This window comes from Moschus berezovskii, chromosome 17 (assembly GCF_049115385.1).
Source record: "Moschus berezovskii isolate FMDL1 chromosome 17, NW_MosBer_1.0, whole genome shotgun sequence".
NCBI lineage: Eukaryota > Metazoa > Chordata > Mammalia > Artiodactyla > Moschidae > Moschus > Moschus berezovskii.
The window spans coordinates 64,333,439-64,353,559 of record NC_142476.1 but is presented as its reverse complement, the minus strand read 5'-3'; the positions used below and the strand labels follow the sequence as shown (position 1 = coordinate 64,353,559).

The 20,121-nt window shown below is 37.6% G+C and overlaps 1 protein-coding gene across 2 annotated transcripts in view; it reads left to right on the top strand.

The window, feature by feature from the left end:
- DNAH14 (dynein axonemal heavy chain 14) overlaps positions 1–20,121 on the top strand; it is a 398,894-nt gene that overhangs the window by 17,479 nt on the left and 361,294 nt on the right. Inside the window, exons 3-6 of one of the 2 annotated variants that reach the window (XM_088845531.1) lie at positions 892–1,038; positions 11,960–12,090; positions 14,876–15,028; positions 16,067–16,179. In XM_088845531.1, coding sequence (XP_088701657.1) covers positions 892–1,038; positions 11,960–12,090; positions 14,876–15,028; positions 16,067–16,179 — 544 coding nt within the window. Of the gene's footprint in view, positions 1–891; positions 1,039–11,959; positions 12,091–14,875; positions 15,029–16,042; positions 16,180–20,121 lie in introns of those variants that run through there. The other variant, XM_088845532.1, reaches the window with a different exon arrangement.

Here is a 20,121-nt window from a genome sequence, read left to right as displayed (position 1 = left end):
TTGACTAGACGGACTTTGGTTGGCAAAGTAATGTCTCTGCTTTTTAATATACTATCTAGGTTGGTCATAACTTTCCTTCCAAGGAGTAAGTGTCTTTTAATTTCCTGGCTGCAATCAGCATCTGCAGTGATTTTGGAGCCCCAAAAAATAAAGTCTGACACTGTTTCCACTGTTTTTCCATCTATTTCCCATGAAGTGGTGGGACCAGATGCCATGATCTTTGTTTTCTGAATGTTGAGCTTGAAGCCAACCTTTTCACTCTCCTCTTTCACTTTCATCAAGAGGCTTTTGAGTTCCTCTTCACTTTCTGCCATAAGGGTGGTGTCAGTGTAGAAGGTAACAAAGCTAGAGTAGGTTGCCATTCCCTTCTCCAGGGCACCTTCCCTACTCAGGGATTGAACCCAGTTCTCCTGTTTTGCAGGTAGATTCTTTTACCATCTGAGCCACCAAGCCCTATGTTACTTTTTAGCATTTGTATCTATACATTTAGGTTCAGTTATTAAATTACAGTTAATAAAAGGGTTTTGTATGTATTTATTTCACAGGAGGATTCATATTTAAAAGGTTTGTTGTAATAATAAGATCATTAACATTTACCTTAGTAACCACTTACTATGTACTTTGAGCATATTAAATATAATAATTTGACACTGTAACAAACCTCTGAGGTTCTCACAGTAGCAATCTTCAGTTCAAAGGTGAGTAAAGTAAAGCAGACTGATAATTAGAAGGTAAATCACAGAACTGGTAGTGGTAAAGTGGCAATTTGACTCACTATGTGCCTTCACATACTATGATGTAATGATCAGCTATATTGATTGGTATGTGGAATTATGTGGTATTATTTTTAGCTCATGCAGATTATTCAATTAATAATGGTTTTATTTTCAGATTACCTTCAAGAAATTAGAATTCAACAAGATGTACTTACTTCAGAACCATTGCTCGGTAAGAAGAAAGAGAAATCAAAGGAAAAGGATCAAACTCATGCTTGTCCGAAAGTTAGAAAAAAAAGACTTGCATCATATGATAGAACAGGTATGAGATACTGACCCAGCTTGTTTAGAAGACACTACACTTTAAAAATTTACTCTGTGGTTTTGTGTGGTTATGTTGGACATGTTTTTTATTTTATTTAGTTGTTTTTTTAATATTTTAGTTATATTTGTCTGTACTGGGTCTTCCTTGCTGCTTGCAGGCTTTCTAGTTGTGGCGGGCAGGGGCTACTCTTTGTTGTGGAGCGTGGGCTTCTCCTTGCAGCGGCTTCTCCTGTTGTGGAGCATGGGCTCTAGGGCTCACGGGCTTCAGTAGTTGTGGAGCGTGGGTTTAGTTGCTCTGCAGCATGTGGAATCTTTCCAGACCAGGAATCAAACCTGTGTCTCCTGCATTGGTAGGCTGATTCTTAACCACTGGACCACCAGAGAAGTCTAATACAGATTTTAGAAGAAACAGTTTTACTGAATTTTATGTGTTTGGTTGCTTAAAGAATTTTAAAATTTTGAATATAAATTTAAAAATTCTTTTAAAAGAATTCCTAAAATGTTTAAGAATTGTTTGAAAACCTAAAATATCACTAGATTAAAAATTGACAGACTGTTCAATGACTATGTTTTTAATTAAGAATAGTCTCTGAAAATTTGATGTGTAACTATAATATAAAATAATGTGGTTTTGTTTTATTCTTTTATTAAAACTTGATGGTATCATCATATTTAATAATTTTATGCCTTTGTCCAACTTAGTTTAAATCCCCAAGTGAAAAATTGATTTAAACAGATTTTCTTCCACTAACATTTTCCAGTTTGTGTTTCTCTATACCTGAAATTTTTATTTGTATTAATATTTTAAGTTTTATAGGGCAAAGTACACTCTTCTGTTTTTCACTGAAATACTATGGTCCAAGGAAGATTTATCATAAAACTATTGAGGTTTAGACTTCAGAGTCTCTCACTTATATAGGCTTCATTTTTTTAAAAGAAAATCCTCAAAATTATAAATGTCTGAGACTGGACAAAACCTTCATGGATGTGGTGGTATTTATGCCATTGTCTAATCCTTTCCCCTTGAGTGTGGGCAGGACCTGTGACTGCTTCTAATCAGTAGAATGTGAAAAAGGCAGTGGGCTGTTCCTCCTGTGATTATATTACATTATGTAACCCTCTTGCTAGCAGACTTCTTGAGTCTCTCTTCTCTTCTGCTTTTGAAGAAGTAAGCTTCTATGACTTCTACAGCTATAAGGAAATAAATTCTATACCAACAGTCTGGAAACTGATCCTTTCTCATCTGAACCTCCAAATGAGAATCCAACTGCAGCTGATACCTTGATTACAAACTAACAGAGGACCGAGTTAAGCCATATCCAGACTCCTGACCCACAGAAATGTGGGTGGCTTTAAACCACTAAAATTGTGGTTTAAATTTAAACCGCAATTTAAATGTAAATTGTAATGCATTTGGACAGCTAGCAGTGGATCTCACTGCAACAAATACAATCACTGTTGCTATGCATTATCAATTCTTAGTATTGAATATATTGTTACATTGTTCTTTAGTGTTTTGAACTTGGTATCAGTGTGCTGCTGCTGCTGCTAAGTCACTTCAGTCGTGTCCGACTCTGTGTGACCCCATAGACGGAAGCCCACCAGGCTCCCCCGTCCCTGGGATTCTCCAGGCAAGAACACTGGAGTGGGTTGCCATTTCCTTCTCCAATGTGTGAAAGTGGAAAGTGAAAAGTGAAAGTGAAGTCGCTCAGTCGTGTCCGACCCTTAGCGACCCCACGGACTGCAGCCTACCAGGCTCCTCCATCCATGGGATTTTCTAGGCAATAGTACTGGAGTGGCTTGCCATTGCCTTCTCCGTGGTATCAGTGTAAGAAAGTAATAATTTAGGCTTAATGAGTGCCAGATAAATAAAAACAATCTAATCCTTTAATGATGATATTTATTTAATTTGCTCTCCTCACTTAGCTTCTATAAATCCATGAAAACAGACTGCTAAAGACTTAAGTACTTAGAATTTTTAAAAATATTTTTGAAAAGTTTTACTCAGAAAAAGTAGAGAAGATAACAGCTATTCATGTACTCACTGTCTGGATATAATACATGTTAAGATTTTATAATTTTTAAAGCAAATTATAATAGGCACAGTGCTACTCTGTTACTCTCTCCGTGTGCTCTGGAGAACAATGTATATTCTCCTTTTGGATAGAATGCTTTTTTGTATATTAAGTTCTTCTGATCTAATGTGTTATTTAAATTCACTGTTTCCATATTGATTTTCTGTATGGATGATGTGAAGTGAAGTAAAAGTGTTAGTTGCTCAGTCATGTCCAAGTCTTTGTGACCCCATGGACTGTAGTCTGCCAGTCTCTTCCTGTTAATATTTGCTTTATATACCTTTGTTGTGTTCCTCTGTGGGATGCATATACATTTATAAATGTTATATCTTCTTGTTGGGTTGACCCTTTTATCATTGTATAATGGCCTTTGTCTTTTATTATGGTCTTTGTTCTAAAGTCTCTTTTGTCTAATACAAGTATAACCACTGCAGCCCTCTTTTCCATTTACATGGATTATCTTTTTTACATCCTTCACTTTCAATCTGTGTGTATCCTTTTTTCTGAAGTAAATCTCTTGTAGGCAGCAAGCAGATGAGTCTTCTTTTTTTTTTAATCTGTTCACCCTCTCTGTGTCTTCTAATTGGTAAATTTAGTCCATTTACATTTAAAAAGTAATCATTAATTGTTGTGTGTGTGCCTGCGTGCTAAGTCACTTCAGTTGTTTCAGGTCTGACTCTTCATGACCCGATTGCCTATAGCTTGCCAGGCTCCTATGGCCATGGGATTTTCCAGGCAAGAATACTGGAATAGGTTGCCATGCCCTCCTCCAGGGTGTCTTCCTTATTCAGGGACTGAATCTGTGTCTCCTATGTCTCTTGCATTGGTAGGCAGGTTCTTTATCACTAGTGCCACCTGGGAAGGCTTAACCTTCATACTACCTTTATAATTGATTAATCCACTACATTTACTTTATATTTACCTTTCTGGTGAGATTTATTCTTTTATGTGTTTTCCTAATACTAATTAGTACCCTTTCTTTTCAGCTAAGTCCCTTTAACATTTCCATTAAGGCCAGTTTAGTGATGGTGAACTTTTTTCTTGCTCTTCCTTTTTTGGAAAACTCTTTGTTTTCTTCAGTTCTGAATGATAACTTTGTCGCGTATTCTTGGTTGGAAGTTTTTTCTTTCAGCATTTTGAATATTCTGTCCCATTCTCTTCTGGTCTGCTGAAAAATCTGTTTGTAGTCCTTTGTGCATAACAAATTGTTTTCTCTTGATTTTTTTAGGATTCTTTCCTTGTCTTTAACATTTGACATTTCGATTATAGTGTGTCTTGGTGTGGCAATCTGGGTTACTCTTACTTGGAATCCTCTGGTTTTCCTGAATCTGAATGTATGTTTCCTGTCCTGAGTTAGGGAAGTTTCCAGCCATTATTTCTTCAAATTATTTTTCTGGGCTTTTCTCTCTCTTTTCTCTTTCAAGGACACCTATTTTTTTCTGCTCTGATTTTGATGAATTCCATTGTCTTTTCTTTGAGGTCACTGACCCTTACTCCTGCTTCATCTAGACTGTTGTTGAACCCCTTTAGTGTATTTTTCAGTTCAATTATTGTATTTTTCAGCTCTGTGACTTCACTCAGTTCAGTCACTCAGTCGTGTCTGACTCTTTCCGACCCCATGGACTGCAGCACGCCAGGCTTCCCTGTCCATCACCAACTCCCGGAGTCCACCCAAACTCATGTGCATCGAGTTGGTGATGCCATCCAACCATCTCATCCTCTGTCGTCCCCTTCTCCTCCTGCTCTCAATCTTTCTCAGCATCAGGGTCTTTTCCAATGAGTTGGTTCTTCACATCAGGTGGCCAGAGTATTGGAGTTTCAGCTTCATCATCAGTCCTTCCAATGAATATTCAGGACTGATTTCCTTTAGGATGGATTGGTTGGATCTCCTCGCAGCCCAAGGGACTCTCAAGAGTCTTTTCCAACACCATAGTTCAAAAACATCATTTCTTCAGTGCTTGGCTTTCTTTGTAGCCCAGCTCTCACATCCATACATGACTACTGGAAAAACCACAGTCGTGACTAGACGGACCTTTGTTGGCAAAGTACTGTCACTGCTTTTTAATATTCTATCTAGGTTGATCATAACTTCCACGAAGCAAGCATCTTTAAACTTCATGGCTGCAGTCCCCATCTGCAGTGATTTTGGAGCCCAAGAAAATAAAGTCTTTCACTGTTTCCATTGTTTCCCCATCTATTTGCCATGAAGTGATGGGACCGATTGCCATGATCTTAGTTTTCTGAATGTTGAGTTTTAAGCCAACTTTTTCACTCTCCTCTCTCACTTTCATCAAGAGGCTCTTTAGTTCTTCTTTGCTTTCTGCCATCAGGGTGGTGTATCTGCATATCTGAGGTTATTGATATTTCTCCTGGCAATCTTGATTCCAGCTTGTGCTTCATCCAGCCTGGCATTTCTCATGATGGACTCTGCATATAAGTTAAATAAACAGGGTGACAGTATATAGCCTTGACGTACTCCTTTTCCTATTTGGAACCAGTATGTTGTTCTATTTCCAGTTCTAACTGTTACTTCTTGACCTGCATACAGATTTCTCAAGAGGCAGGTAAGGTGGTCTGGTATTCCCATCTCTTGAAGAATTTTCCATAGTTTTTTGTGATCCACGCAGTCAAAGGCTTTGACATAGTCAATAAAGCAAAAGTAGATGTTTTTCTGGAACTATCTTGCTTTTTTGATAATCCAGCAGATGTTGACATTTTGATCTTTGGTTCTTCTGACTTTTCTAAATCCAGTTTGAACATCTGGAAGTTCATGGTTCACATACCGTTGAAGCCTGGCTTGGAGAATTTTGAGCATTACTTTACTAGTGTGTGAAATGAGTGCAATTGTGCAATAGTTTGAACATTCTTTGGTATTGCCTTTCTTTGGGATTGGAATGAAAACTGAGCTTTTTCAATCCTGTGGCCACTGCTGAGTTTTCCAAATTTGCTGACATATTGAGTGCAGCACTTTCACAGCATCATCTTTTAGGATTTGAAATAGCTCAATGGGAATTCCATCATTCCCCTAGCTTTGTCCATCGTGGTGCTTCCTAAGGCCCATTCAACTTCACATTCCGGAATGTCTGGCTCTAGGTGAGTGATCACACCATTGTGGTTATATGGGTCATGAAGATCTTTTTTGTATAGTCCTTCTGTGTATTCTTGCCACCTCTCCTTCATATTTTCTGCTTCTGTTAGGTCCATACCATTTCTGTCCTTTATTGTGCTCATCTTTGCATGAAATGTTCCCTTGGTGTGTCTAATTTTTTTTGAAGAGATCTCTAGTCTTTCCATCCTATTGTTTTTCTCTCTTTCTTTGCATTGATCACTGCAAAAGGCTTTGTTATCTCTCCTTGCTATAGTTTGGAATTCTGCATTCAAATGAGTATATCTTTCCTTTTCTCCTTTGCCTTTTTCTTCTCTTCTTTTCATAGCTATTTGTAAGGCATCATCAGACAACTGTTTTGCCTTTTTGCATTTCTTTTTCTTGGGGATGGTCTTGATCACTGCCTCCTGTACAATGTCACGAACCTCCGTCCATAGTTCTTCAGGCACTCTGTCTATCAGATCTAATCCCTTGAATCTATGTGACTTCAATTTGTTACTTATATTTTCTTTCTCTTTGTTGAAGTTCTCACTGTATTTATCAATTCTTCTGATTTGGTGAGGATCTCTATGGCCATTACTCTGAACTCTTTTTCAGGTAAATTATTTATGTCCAATTTATTAAGAATTTTCCTGAGATTTTATTTTATTTGGAGTGTAGTCCTCTGTTTCTTCATTTTTATTGACTTTCTGTTTTGGTTTCTATGTATTAGATGAAACAACCATGTCTCAATGTCTTGAAATAGTGGCCTCATGTAGGAAATACACCTTGTTGTTCAACCCTGCCCTAGATCTTGGTTGCCTCTCAAATCTTTGTGATTGTCCAAGCAGTCTATTATGTTTTTATTATCTCCAAGTAGTTGAAGCTGTGCCAAGACCTGTCAGTCCCAAGGGGAGCATCTCAGTCAGAACCTAATTTTAGGCTGATTGAGAGCCAGACTCTCAGGAAGCAGTTCTTAAAATATTCAGATATATGAGACTACAAGTGTTTGTCCCATGGGCTACCAGAAACAGGTGATCTGGAGTTGTTTCTGCATGGTAGTCACGAAAATTGAGACCCCAGCTAGTGTGTAAACTCACTTCTGGGAGGTAATAGTGAGCTGTGGAGGCTGAGCTCCTGGGTCTGTTGCCTCTTGATGTGCCCTGGGGTTGGTAGCTGTTTAAGAACACTTTTCCTGTTGGTTATAGTCCTGTGGGCTCCATGAGCATAGCTCTGCTGGCCACATGATCCCAGGCCATGTAGAGGTGTCTCCTGGCAGCAGCTGCAAAAATTGGGGTGCCAGACAAGTTGTCAGTTCCTGTTTGGGAGATACCAACAACTAGAGCAAGGCAGAGAGAGAGCGCTTCCTGAGAGCACTTCCTTAGGCCACTCGACGTGTCAAACCAGAAACCTGCCTCTCAGGCCAAAGCTCCTGAACAAGCAGATGGGCCTCTTTCACAGAGACACTGGGCGTGTGTTCCAGTCTGCTGTCTGTGCAATGCCTTAGGGGTAGTAACCAGCCAAAAGCTGTCTCTTTGATCTTTACAGCCCCATGGAACAAGGAACTCAAGCTCCCTTTAGCCTCCAGAGCCAGATGATCAAAAGGCATCCCCTGAGTAGTAGCTTTAAAAATCAGGGCACCAGAAGCATGTAAGGGCTCTCTTCTGGGAGATACTGGTACTCTGGAGTGTGGCAGAGGTGATCACTGACTGTAGTGGGTCAAAGGGAGGGACCCCAAATGGTGCCTGACAGCTAGGGCAAGCAGAGGAAGAGTCTAAAGATGGTGTCCACCAGTCTTTGTGCCTGGAGAGTGCTCCAGCAGGCTCTTAATGTGTGCGTTAAATTAGATGCCTGCCTCTCAGGCCAACCCTTTAATACATGCAAATGAATCTCTTTCCCTTAAAGTCTGAGTGTGATCAACTGCCTCTGAGCTATGTTTCTGCATGGGTGAGTCCAGTGCACAAACCCTTTAAGAGCCATTTCTCAGATCACTACACTCTTGTGGGTCTTGTGGACCCAAGCCTTGCCAGTTTTCAAAGCTAGGTTTTTTGTGGGGCTCATCCCTTAAGAGCAGGTCTTAAAGCTAGGGTGCCCAATGTGAGATTCAAAATCTTTGCTTTTCAGGGAAATGCTTCAGATTTTGAGTTTCAGATTTTGGATTGTGGGTTTTAGGTTGTTGTGCCAGGAGTGGGGTTTTGGACAAGATTGTTATCTCAGCCTCTCTACCCACTTTAATGTGGCTATCTTCTCCTCTGTCCAATATGTTGTTGCTCTGCCAAAGGAAATTTTCAGAGGAAATCGTTCCACATGTATCAGTCATTTAGAAGAAATTTCTCCAAATTTAGATGTGTCCATGGGAAGAGGTTCAGCATCTTCCTCATCTTTAGCCAGAACTCCCTATATTCTTAACTGATCGTGAAGGTGGATATAGACCAGTCTCCTCATGTTTCTGAGATAAAGAATTACTGTCTTGGATTAGACTATACACCTAGCATACTTAGGGAAGTGCATCACCTTCCAGTGTTAAATATATAATATACTGTCTGTTTTTAGTAAATATCTATGATTTTTTTCATTAAATCTGACTCTTATTAGAAAGATACTTTTCCCAGCTTTTTGAAAGATATTCTTTAAACTTACTACATATTCTGGAAAATCATTATTCTTTATTTGTCCTAAATTACTTCCATTTCCCAACAATCTCTATTAAATCTATTAAATCAGACAAATCACCATCAATAATGTATATATTAATTTATACTTTTACATTCTTAAATAAAAGGATTACTTTTGCCAGCAATTGATATCCCAACTTTTAATTTTTTGCTAGTCCAATTGGTGAGAACAGCTCCCTGATTTACTAATAAAGTTGAACATATTTTACTGGCCATTTGTCTTTTCCTGTAAATTATTTGCTCATCTTTTTATCAAAATGTTTATTTAATATTGATTGGGCAGAAGTCTTTAAATATTTGGTATATTAATCTCTAGTCTTATATAGGTTATAAATATTTTCTACCAGTATGTTAATTATATTTTAATTTTGTTTATGGTGGCTTTTCTTCTGTGTAAATTGCTGTTTGTAGAAGTCAAATTTATTATTGTTTTCTTTTTAACATGCATTGATTATTTTCCAGGAAACTTTCACTACCCCAAGTTTATAGACATGGTCTCACGTATTTTCTTCTAACACATCTGTGATTTGCTTTTCAGCATTTGCTTCTCTAATCCATCCATAATTTATACTTGCATATAACCTCATATTTTTCCAAAAGACTAACCATTTCCATTATGATTTATAGTCATTCCTCCATTGATTTGAAATAAAACTTTTTACTACATGTTATTGTTCAGTTGCTCAGTCATGTTCAGCTCTTTGTGACCCCATGGACTGAAGCACAACATGCTTCCATGTCCATCACCAACTCACAGAGCCTGCTCAAATTCATGTTCATTGAGTCTGTGATACCGTCCAGCCATCTCATCCTTTGTCACCCCCTTCTCCTCCTGCCCTCAGTTTTCCCCAGCATAAGGGTCTTTTCCAGTAAGCCCATCAGGTGGCCAAAGTATTGGAGCTCCAGCTTTAGCGTCATCCTTCCAATGAATGTTCAAGGTAGATTTCCTCTAGGATTGACTGGTTTGATCTCCTTACTATCCAAGGGACTCTCAAGAATCTTCTCCAACACCACAATTCAAAAGCATTAATCCTTCAGTGTTCAACTTTCTTTATGGTCCAACTTTCACATCCATACATGACTACTGGAAAAACCAAAGCTTTTACTATACTAGGTTGTCTTTTATAAATGGTTTTATGTCTACTTTAACCTGTTCTACCAGACCACCTGACCTGCCTCTTGAGAAACCTGTATGCAGGTCAGGAAGCAACAGTTAGAACTGGACATGGAACAACAGACTGGTTTCAAATAGGAAAAGGAGTACATCAAGGCTGTATATTGTCACCCTGCTTATTTAACTTATATGCGGAGTACATCATGAGAAATTCTGGGCTGGAGGAAGCCCAAGCTGGAATCAAGATTGCCAGGAGAAATACCAATAACCTCAGATATTCAGATGACACCATCCTTACAGCAGAAAACGAAGAAGAACTAAAGAGTCTCTTGATGAAAGTGAAAGAGGAGAGTGAAAAGTTGGCTTAAAGCTCAGCATTCAGAAAACTAAGATCATGGCATCAGGTCCCACCACTTCATGGGAAATAGATGGGGAAACAGTGGAAACGGTGTTAGACTTTATTTTTCTGGGCTCCAAAATCACTGCAGATGGTGATTGCAGCCATGAAATTAAAAGACGCTTACTCCTTGGAAGGAAAGTTATGACCAACCTAGACAGCATGTTAAAAAACAGAGACATTACTTTGCCAACAAAGGTCTGTCTAGTCAAGGCTATGGTTTTTCCAATGGTCACGTATGGATGTGAGAGTTGGACTATAAAGAAAGCTGAGTGCTAAAGAATTGATGCTTTTGAACTATGGTGTTGGAGAAGACTCTTGAGAGTCCCTTGGACTGCAAGGAGATCCAACCAGTCCATCCTAAAGGAAATCAGTCCTGGGTGTTCATTGGAAGGACTGATGCTGAAGCTGAAACTCCAATACTTTGGCCACCTGATGGGAAGAGCTGGCTCATTTGAAAAGACCCTGATGCTGGGAAAGATTGAGGGCAGGAGAAGGGGATGACAGAGGATCAGATGGTTGGATGGCATCACCAACTCAATGGACATGGGTTTGGGTAGACTCCAGGAGTTAGTGATGGACAGGGAGACCTGCCGTGCTATGGTTCATGGGCTTGCAAAGAGTCGGACACGACTGAGTGACTGAACTGAACTGAATTTGTTCTACTGACCTGTTTTGCTTTTCCTAAGCCAACACCACATTACTTTGGTTTCTACAGATACATAGAATATGTTCATATCTAAGTATGTAATATTATATATCCTCTTGATTGGACATACATAATTTGCATCATCTCCTTACTAATTTTCAGTGCCTCCCTTTCTCTGTTTTATACCTAATGTTAGATATAAAGTATTCTTATTCTTAATATATTTCCATGTATACGCAACTTAAAAGGCTCAGGCTAGGGTGAAATAAGTTAGGTGCCCAGGGAACAAAATATTATAAACGGAATGGTTATTTTTAGGGTCATGATATGCCTTATTCTAGTCCTGACACTGTTTTATACAATAGCTGAAGTATCATTTAATTCTTAGCAAAGAAACTGTGATTGTGATTTCTGGAGGACCAGATTTCTTGAACTACCTCTTAGCATTGTAAATTTTGTCGGCATGGCTTTTAAGTGCTAAGAGAACAGTATATAAAGCATGGTGAATAAAAACCAAGAAAAAAGAATGTTACAAGAAGAGAATCATCAGCTGCTAAGATTTCAAGAAGGATAAGGTCTGAGAGGTGTCTGTTGGATGAATTCTAGAAAGAATTCTTTCCATCTCACTTAGCCATCCCTGCTTTTCTGATCCTGTTGCCTCCACCTCAGAAAACATGTCAACTAGGTCCTGTTCTTGGTATCTTCTCCTGCTAATTGTAAGCAGAAAAATATTATTCCTTCTTTCCAGCTTCTGTTAAAATTGAATTTTAAGCTGAATTTTCTTTCAATTATATAATGTTTGTGTAAATTTTAAGTATGTTACCATTTAAATTTTTCTCTATGTATAAATATTTAACATTATCCTTAAGTAATATCCATATTTGCACTTATATTGGATATTGGATTTTTTACCTTCTAAACTAGTGCCAAATGATGATGATGTGATATGTCATATTATTAGACTAAGAGAAAAACTTGGTTGGCAAACAGTATTACCACAGCACAGTTTGGAATACAGATGTTTCAAAACTGCAACTCAGAAGATACTTCTAAAGGTATTCTACTTTATTCAGTTTTTAGTATAAAAATTAAAATTTAAAAACTATATATAAATCTTTATTTCCTTCATTTTAGATATTCTATCAAAATCAGACATCATTACATTAATCTAATTGCAATCATTGTTTTATGGTAATTGCTTACAAAAAATGTTTGATGTAACTTCATTTCACTTATTTAAAGACTAATGAACAGATGAGACATCTCCCTGAGATTTAAATCTACTCTTGTGTTCCTGTTGATTAGTTTTTTGTGATTTACAAAGAAATCCTGATATATTAATACTTTGTAGCATTCTATCCTTACTGCCCTACTCCTGGTACGAATTTTCTGTCTCCTCTATTTTCTTACCTTTTGTATTTTTTTCTTACCCAGCAGCCTCCTCAGAGAGATTTTATCTTGTCCAAGGTCACAAGACTAAAGGTAGAAGCTATGATTAGAAGTAATATCTTCCTCCTGTGACCTCCTTTATGACAGGTGATCTAAGATGGAATAGGATCATCTCTTCCTACTTTTAGTTCAGGAATTCTCAAAGTGCAACCCCCAGGCAAGCAGCATCAAAAACAGCTTGCAGAATATTAGAAACATGTATTTTCATCCTCACCGTTGACCTCCTGAATCTAAAACTCTGAAATTGGAGCCCAGAAATCTGTATTTTATTACACTTTCTGGGTGATTCTGATGCACAGTTGAGAACCACTGTTCTAGATCAGGGTCAGCAAAATTTATTTGGAAACACCCAGATAATAAATATTTGAGCTTTTCAGACTATATGATTTCTGTTCTAGTTACTTAATTCTGTCATTGTAGTGGAACAGTAGTGATAGACAGTGTATAAACAAATGAGCATAGCTGAATTAAAAAAAAATAATTTAAGAATTGGACATCTGGACTTAGCCATAGTTTTCTAATCCCTGCTCTAGACGGTTCCCATGAGGATAAATGGTCTTTTGATTATTATTCAGAGGCAACATTAATGTAAAATACATGCATGATGGAATCAGATTCACCTAGTTTTGAATCTCAATGCACTCACAGTGTTATTTTGGGCAAGCTCCTAACTTCCCTGAGCTTTAGTGTCTTGGACCTTGAAGTAGAGACAGCAGTGCTTACTGTAGAGAGCTATGAAAATTCAGTGAGATAAAGCTTGTGGCATGGTATCTGGCAGTTAGTGGACATGGTAGTTTAAAAAACATAGCTGTACAGGAGTTTACTATCATAAGCTCACTATGGACTCTCTGATAGGATATGTTTCATTTGTACATGGAAAAAGGATTGAGAATAAAAAAAGTAACACTAGTTTTTAATTGAAAAAGAATAATTGGAATATATTATTATTCTGCTTCTGTAATTAGATTATTTAATTACATATATGATCCACTTAGAATAATTGTGTCTACACTAAATTTCTAGTAACCTTAACTTTTTGGAGATGTTATTTAGAGTAGAAATGCCTCAAGTAATCAAATAACTGTAACAAAGTTCATATACTATATAAGGCATCACCCAGAGTTTATTATTTCATTTTATTTACAGTTTTTAAGGTTGTTTATTAAGATTTTTAAGAGCACATTATATCAGACGTCAAAATAAGAAGAAAAAAACAGCTGAGACAATTGAGAAGAACAGTGTCTTCAAGGAAGAAAAAAATTTTTTAAAGTAAAACTGGATCTAAGATTTTAAATTACCGTAGTTAGAAATTGTTCAGTTCAGTTCAGTCGCTCAGTCATGTCCGACTCTCCGCGACCCCATGAATCACAGCACGCCAGGCCTTCCTGTCCATCACCAACTCCCGGAGTTCACTCAAACTCATGTCCACAGAGTCGGTGATGCCATCCAGCCATCTCATTCTCCGTCGTCCCCTTCTCCTCCCGCCCCCAACCTTTCCCAGCATCAGAATCTTTTCCAGTGAGTCAACTCGTCGCATGAGGTTAAGTTACTAAATGCTTTTTATAATAAAATTGAGCTTTTAAAAAAGACTGATTAACTTTCATGTAGAATTTTTGTCAGCAAAGTTAAAAATTTCAAAACTGAAATAAATTTCATTTAAAACTTTTTCTTAATGTAGAATGACTGATTTCTCAATAATGCCAGGTAAGTAAGGAAGTGATGTTTAGTACATTGCAATAGCTCAGAATGTGGATTTAGAATCAGAGTTGTATTCAAATCCTTACTTTGCTATTTCCTGACTTTATGACTTTTCTCAAATTACCTAATTTCTCAAAATAATTAATTTCTATATCAATTTAAATGAGATTAAAATGATCAAGCTTTAATCTCAAATTTAAGAGATAACTGTAGAGATAATGTATGTGAAACACTAGGTGTATCATCAAGTTCTTCAGGTTAATAAGCATATGTTAGTAAACATAAAGATCAATTTTCATGGATGTTTTATCACCACATTATGTATAAGAATGAAAATTAAAAAGAAGAGTGATTTTATTGAGCTTTGATTAGACACAATTTCATGTTAGCTTCATTCAGTGATACTATTCTTTTTTATTTATTTATTTTTAATATGAGGATAATTACAATACTGTGATAGTTTCTGCCGTACATCAGAATGAATTGACTATAGGTATACATGTGTCCCGTCCGTGTTGAATACCCCCCCTCACTTCCTTTCCCACCCCATCCCTCGAGGTTGTCACAGAGCATTGACTTTGGCTTCCCTTCTTATTTTAATCTATGTTAAAATTGTTTCAACTTATTGAATAATCTGTTTAACCATTTTATTACTTAATTTGATCAAGTTAATTACATTTTTTTCAACCTCAGGAACCTTTGAAAGATGATGGAGAATTTATATATTGCCTTCTTCGAAAAAATTCTAAAGCTCTTTATAATCCATATGACCTTCACATAGTCTCTGCCCACAGAGCTAGACATTGCAAAGAATTTTGGATTATTACTGCTTCATTTATCTCAAAGGTAATATTTACAAGGGATTTTTAAAAATTTCAGAATCATAATGGAAAAATTATTCATTTTATAACATAATTAGACAAATTCATCTTTTGGGGTTTCAGACAAACCTGGTCATTTGAGTAACAGTTTATGTTTAAGAGCCTCCTTGAGAGAGTTATTTAATAGTGACTTTTTTTCTTTTTTGTAGAATTTTATGTTTGAGGATTCAATTTTAAGAATTTTTTTTTACCTCTCAGGTGCTTTTTTTAATATTTAGTGTAATTTATTAAAGGAAGAACTAGAAAACAGGCATTTGCTGGCATAGTAAGTATTGCAGTAGTAAAAGTAGAGTGTTTTTCTCAGATTTTTCAGAAACTTCATTCCCAGATCTAGAAATTTCCCTATTATACTCTTAGAGAAAACTTTGATATTTACAAGTTGTAAGTACACAGTTAACTTGTTTCCATCATTTGTTTAATTCCTCTCTGCCTTTTCTGCCCTTTCGTTCTCCTAACTAAACTCTTCCATGTACCTGGGCAAGGCCATATCTAAATGAAGTAGACTGTGCAGGTATGGAAAGAGCCCAAACATGTATTATCAACTGAAAGTGGAACGGACAGCCTCTGTGAATAAGAACAGGCACATAGTGCGCATGTGCAGATACAGGCAGCTTCATTTATGAAAGAAACTTAAGAGACTGTTACATTTAGATGGGGAGAGATGCTCTTGGGAAGAGAGGAAGCGCATCTTGTTTTTTGAATGTCAAAGTGGGAATATCTGGAGATTTGGATTATTATGCACTTAGAAACTATTGCATCCATGTAGTTAAAAGTAAGTTCGTAAATATTTTATAGAAATTGTAAAAATTATGAGATTCAAAGTAACAGTTATTTGTGAAGGGAAATCAAGTTTGAGTGTAGATGAAGTGGAAGAGGTCAGATATAGAAAAAGCTTACTCTAAGCAACTAGCTATGAGACAAATACAGATTTTTGTAATTTCTTGAATATAGTGCATGTTTTTTTTAAGAAAGTTGAGTCATGTTTTGTCCTTTATATATGCAGGTTACTAAAATAGGTGGTAAAGAAGAAATAGAACTTATACCTACTTCGGAATGGCTACTAGAAAGAAGATGTTACTATTTATTACAGCAATTCAAGATATTTTCCAATTTTCGGTGAGATGAATGAACATGAAACCAATTATTTGTAGTGTGATCCTGGTGAAATTACAATTGCCTTGATAACATCTGGGTTCTACTACAGTAATACAATATACATGGGGAATTATAGAGGAAATAGTGTATATCATAACAATTTTTTAGATAAGAGAAATGTACTCATTTAAGTATTAAAACTCTTAACCTTTTTGGATAAATACTTTAAGAAAAAGATATTCAAGCAAATTTAAATTATAATTACCTTTTGATTTTCATGCATTTATTCATTAAATGAATATTTATGAAAGTCTGCTAAGAACCAGACATTATTCTAGATGCTGGGAATATTGTATTGAACAAACCAAGAAATTGCCTTACTCTCAAAAGAATGTAGATTATAGTGTGTGTGTGTATTTGTGTTAGTCACTCAGTCATGTATGACTCTTTGTGACTCCATGGACTGTAGCCCTCTGGGCTTCTCTTCCATGGAATTCTCCAGGCAAGAATACTGGAGTGAGTTGCCATTCCCTTCTCCAGGGGATCTTCCCAACTGATGGATCCAACCTGGGTCTCCCACATTGCAGGCAAATTCTTTACTGTCTGAGTCACCAGGGAAACCAGATTATAGTACATGAGAAATAATAAGAACACATGAAAACATAACCTGTCAGGTGGAGATGAAATGGTATGAAGGAAAGTAAAACAGAATTAGGGAGGTGGGGAGCTTTTTAATTTAAGGTCATTTAAAAATTTATCTACTTACAAGTTACATTTGGCATTGCCCTTCTTTGGGATTGGAATGAAAACTAACCTTTTCCAGTCCTGTGGCCACTGCTGAGTTTTCCAAATTTCCTGGCATATTGAGTGCAACACTTCAGCAGCAGCATCATTTAGGATTTGAAATAGCTCAGCTGGAATTCCATCACCTCCACTAGCTTCGTTTGTAGTAGTGCTTCCTAAGGCCCACTTGACTTCACACACCAGGATGTCTGGCTCTAGGTGAGTGATCACACCATCGTGGTTATCTGGGTCATTAAGCTCTTTTATGTATAGTTCTTCTGTGTATTGTTGCCATCTCTTCTTAATAGCTTCTGCTTCTGTTAGATCCCTACCATTTCTGTCCTTTATTGTGCTCATCTTTGGATGAAATATTCCCTTGGGATCTCTAATTTTCTGGAAGAGATCTCTAGTCTTTCCCATTCTGTTGTTTTCCTCTATTTCTTTGCATTGATCACTTAGCACACAGTAAAATGCACAAAAAAGGAAAACATTAGAGATGAAACAAAATTTTATAAAACTGGGTATACACACTGAAAAATCAGCATTCTGAGACTACTTTGTGAAAGTAGTACTACTCTGTTCAAAGAGTTTCAGGAATCCTGATATCACGTAACATAATATGTAATTTAATGTAACTAGTTGTTCTTGCCTGGAGAATCCCAGGGATGGCAGAGCCTGGTGGGCTGCCGTCTATGGGGTCGCACAGAGTCGGACATGACTGAAGCGACTTAGCAGCAGCAGCAGCAGCAGCAGTTGTTGTTCAGTCACTTAGTTGTTTCTATTTGCAATCCCATGGACTGCAGCATGCCGGGCTTCCCTGTTCTTCACATCTCCCAGAGCTTGCTCAACTCATGTCCATTGAGTCGGTGATGGCATCCAACCATTTTGTCCTCTGTCGTTCCCTTCTCCACCTGCCTTCTATCTTTCCCAGCATTAGGGTCTTTTCCAGTGAGCTGGCTCTTCTCATCAGGTGGCTAAAGTACTGAAACTTCAGCTTAGCTACAGTGCTTCCAATGAATATTCAGGGTTGATCTCCTTTAGGATTGACTGGTTTGATATCCTTTACTCTCACGAGTCTTCTCCAACACCACAGTTTGAAAGCATCAATTCTTTGGCACTCACCCTTCTTGATGGTCCAACTCTTACATCCATACATGAGTACTGGAAAAACCATAGTTTTGAATATACTGACTTTTGTTGCCAAAGTAAAATCTCTGCTTTTTCACACGCTATCTAGGTTTGTCATGGAGCTTCCCTAGTGGCTCATACTGTAAAGAATCTGCCTGTAATGCAGGAGACCCAGGTTCAATCCCTGGGTTAGTACAATTCCCTGGAGAAGGAAATGGAAACCGACTCCAGTATTCTTGCCTGGAGAATCCCATGGATAGAGGAGCCTGGTGGGCTACAGTCCATAGAGTTACAGAGAATTGTACATGACTGAAGTGACTTTGCATGCGGCAGGTTTGTCATAGCTTTTCTTCCAAGCTATCACTGGAGAAGGGAATGGCAAACTACTTCAGCATTCTTGTCTTGAGAACCCCATGAACCGTATGAAAAGGCAAAAAGATGTGACACTGAAAGATGAACTCCCCAAGTTGGTAGGTGCCCAATATGCTACTGGAGAAGAGAGGAAAAACAGCTCCAGAAGGAATGAAAATGCTGAGCCAAAGCAAAAACAATGACAAGTTGTGGATGTGTCTGGTGGTGAAAGTAAAACCTGATGCTATAAAGAACAGTATTGCATAGGAACCTAGAATGTTAGATCCATGAATCAAGGTAAACTGGAAGTGGTCAAACAGGAGATGGCAAGAGTGAAGACTAACATTTTAGGAATCAGTGAATTAAAATGGACCGGAATGGGTGAATTTAATTCAGATGACCATTATATTTACTACTGTAGGCAAGAATCCCTTACAAGAAATGTAGAAGCCCTCATAGTCAACAAGAGCGTCCAAAATGCAGTACTTGGGTGCAATCTTAAAAAAGACAGAATGATCTCTGTTCATTTCCAAGGCAAACCATTCAATGTCACAATAATTCAAGTCTATGCCCCAACCACTAATGTTGAAGAAGCTGAACAGTTCTATGAAGACCTATAAGATTTTCTAGAACTAACACCAAAAAAAGATGTCCTTTTCATCATAGAGGACTGAATACAAAAGTAGGAAGTCAAGAGACACCTGAAGTAACAGGAAAGTTTAGCCTTGGAGTACTAAATGAAGCAGGGCTTCAAAGGCTAACAGAGTTTTGCTAAGAGAACACACTGGTCATAGCAGACACACTCTTCCAACAACACAAGAGAAGACTCTACACATGGACATCACCAGATGGTCAACACCGAAATCAGACTGATTATATTCTTTGCAGCCAAAGATGGAAAAGCTCTATACAGTCAACAAAAACAAGACCGGGAGCTGACTGTGCTCAGATCATGAATTCCTAATTGCAAAACTCAGACTACAATTGAAGTAAGTAGGGAAAACCACTAGGCCATTCAGGTATGACCTAAATAAAAACCCTTATGATTATACAGTGGAAGTAACAAATAGATTCAAGGGATTAGATCTGACAGAGTGCCTGAAGAACTATGGACAGAGGTTCGTTAACAAGGCACAGGAGGCCGTGATCAAAACCATCCTCAAGATAAAGAAATGCAAAATGGTTGCCTGAGGAGGCCTTACAATTAGCTGAGAAAAGAAGAGAAGCTAAAGACAAAGGAGAAAAGGAAAGATATATCCATTTGAATGCAGAGTTCTGAAGAACAGCAAGGAGAGATAAGAAAGCTTTCCTAAGTGAACAATATCAAAGAAATAGAGAAAAACAATAGGAATGTAAAGACTAGAGAACACTTCAAGAAAATCAGATACACCAAGGGAACATTTCATCCAAAGATGAGCACAATAAAGGACAGAAATGGTAGGGACCTAACAGAAGCAGAAGCTATTAAGAGATGGCAACAATACACAGAAGAACTATACATAAAAGAGCTTAATGACCCAGATAACCACGATGGTGTGATCACTCACCTAGAGTCAGACATCCTGGTGTGTGAAGTCAAGTGGGCCTTAGGAAGCACTACTACAAACGAAGCTAGTGGAGGTGATGGAATTCCAGCTGAGCTATTTCAAATCCTAAAAGATGCTGCTGCTGAAGTGTTGCACTCAATATGCCAGGAAATTT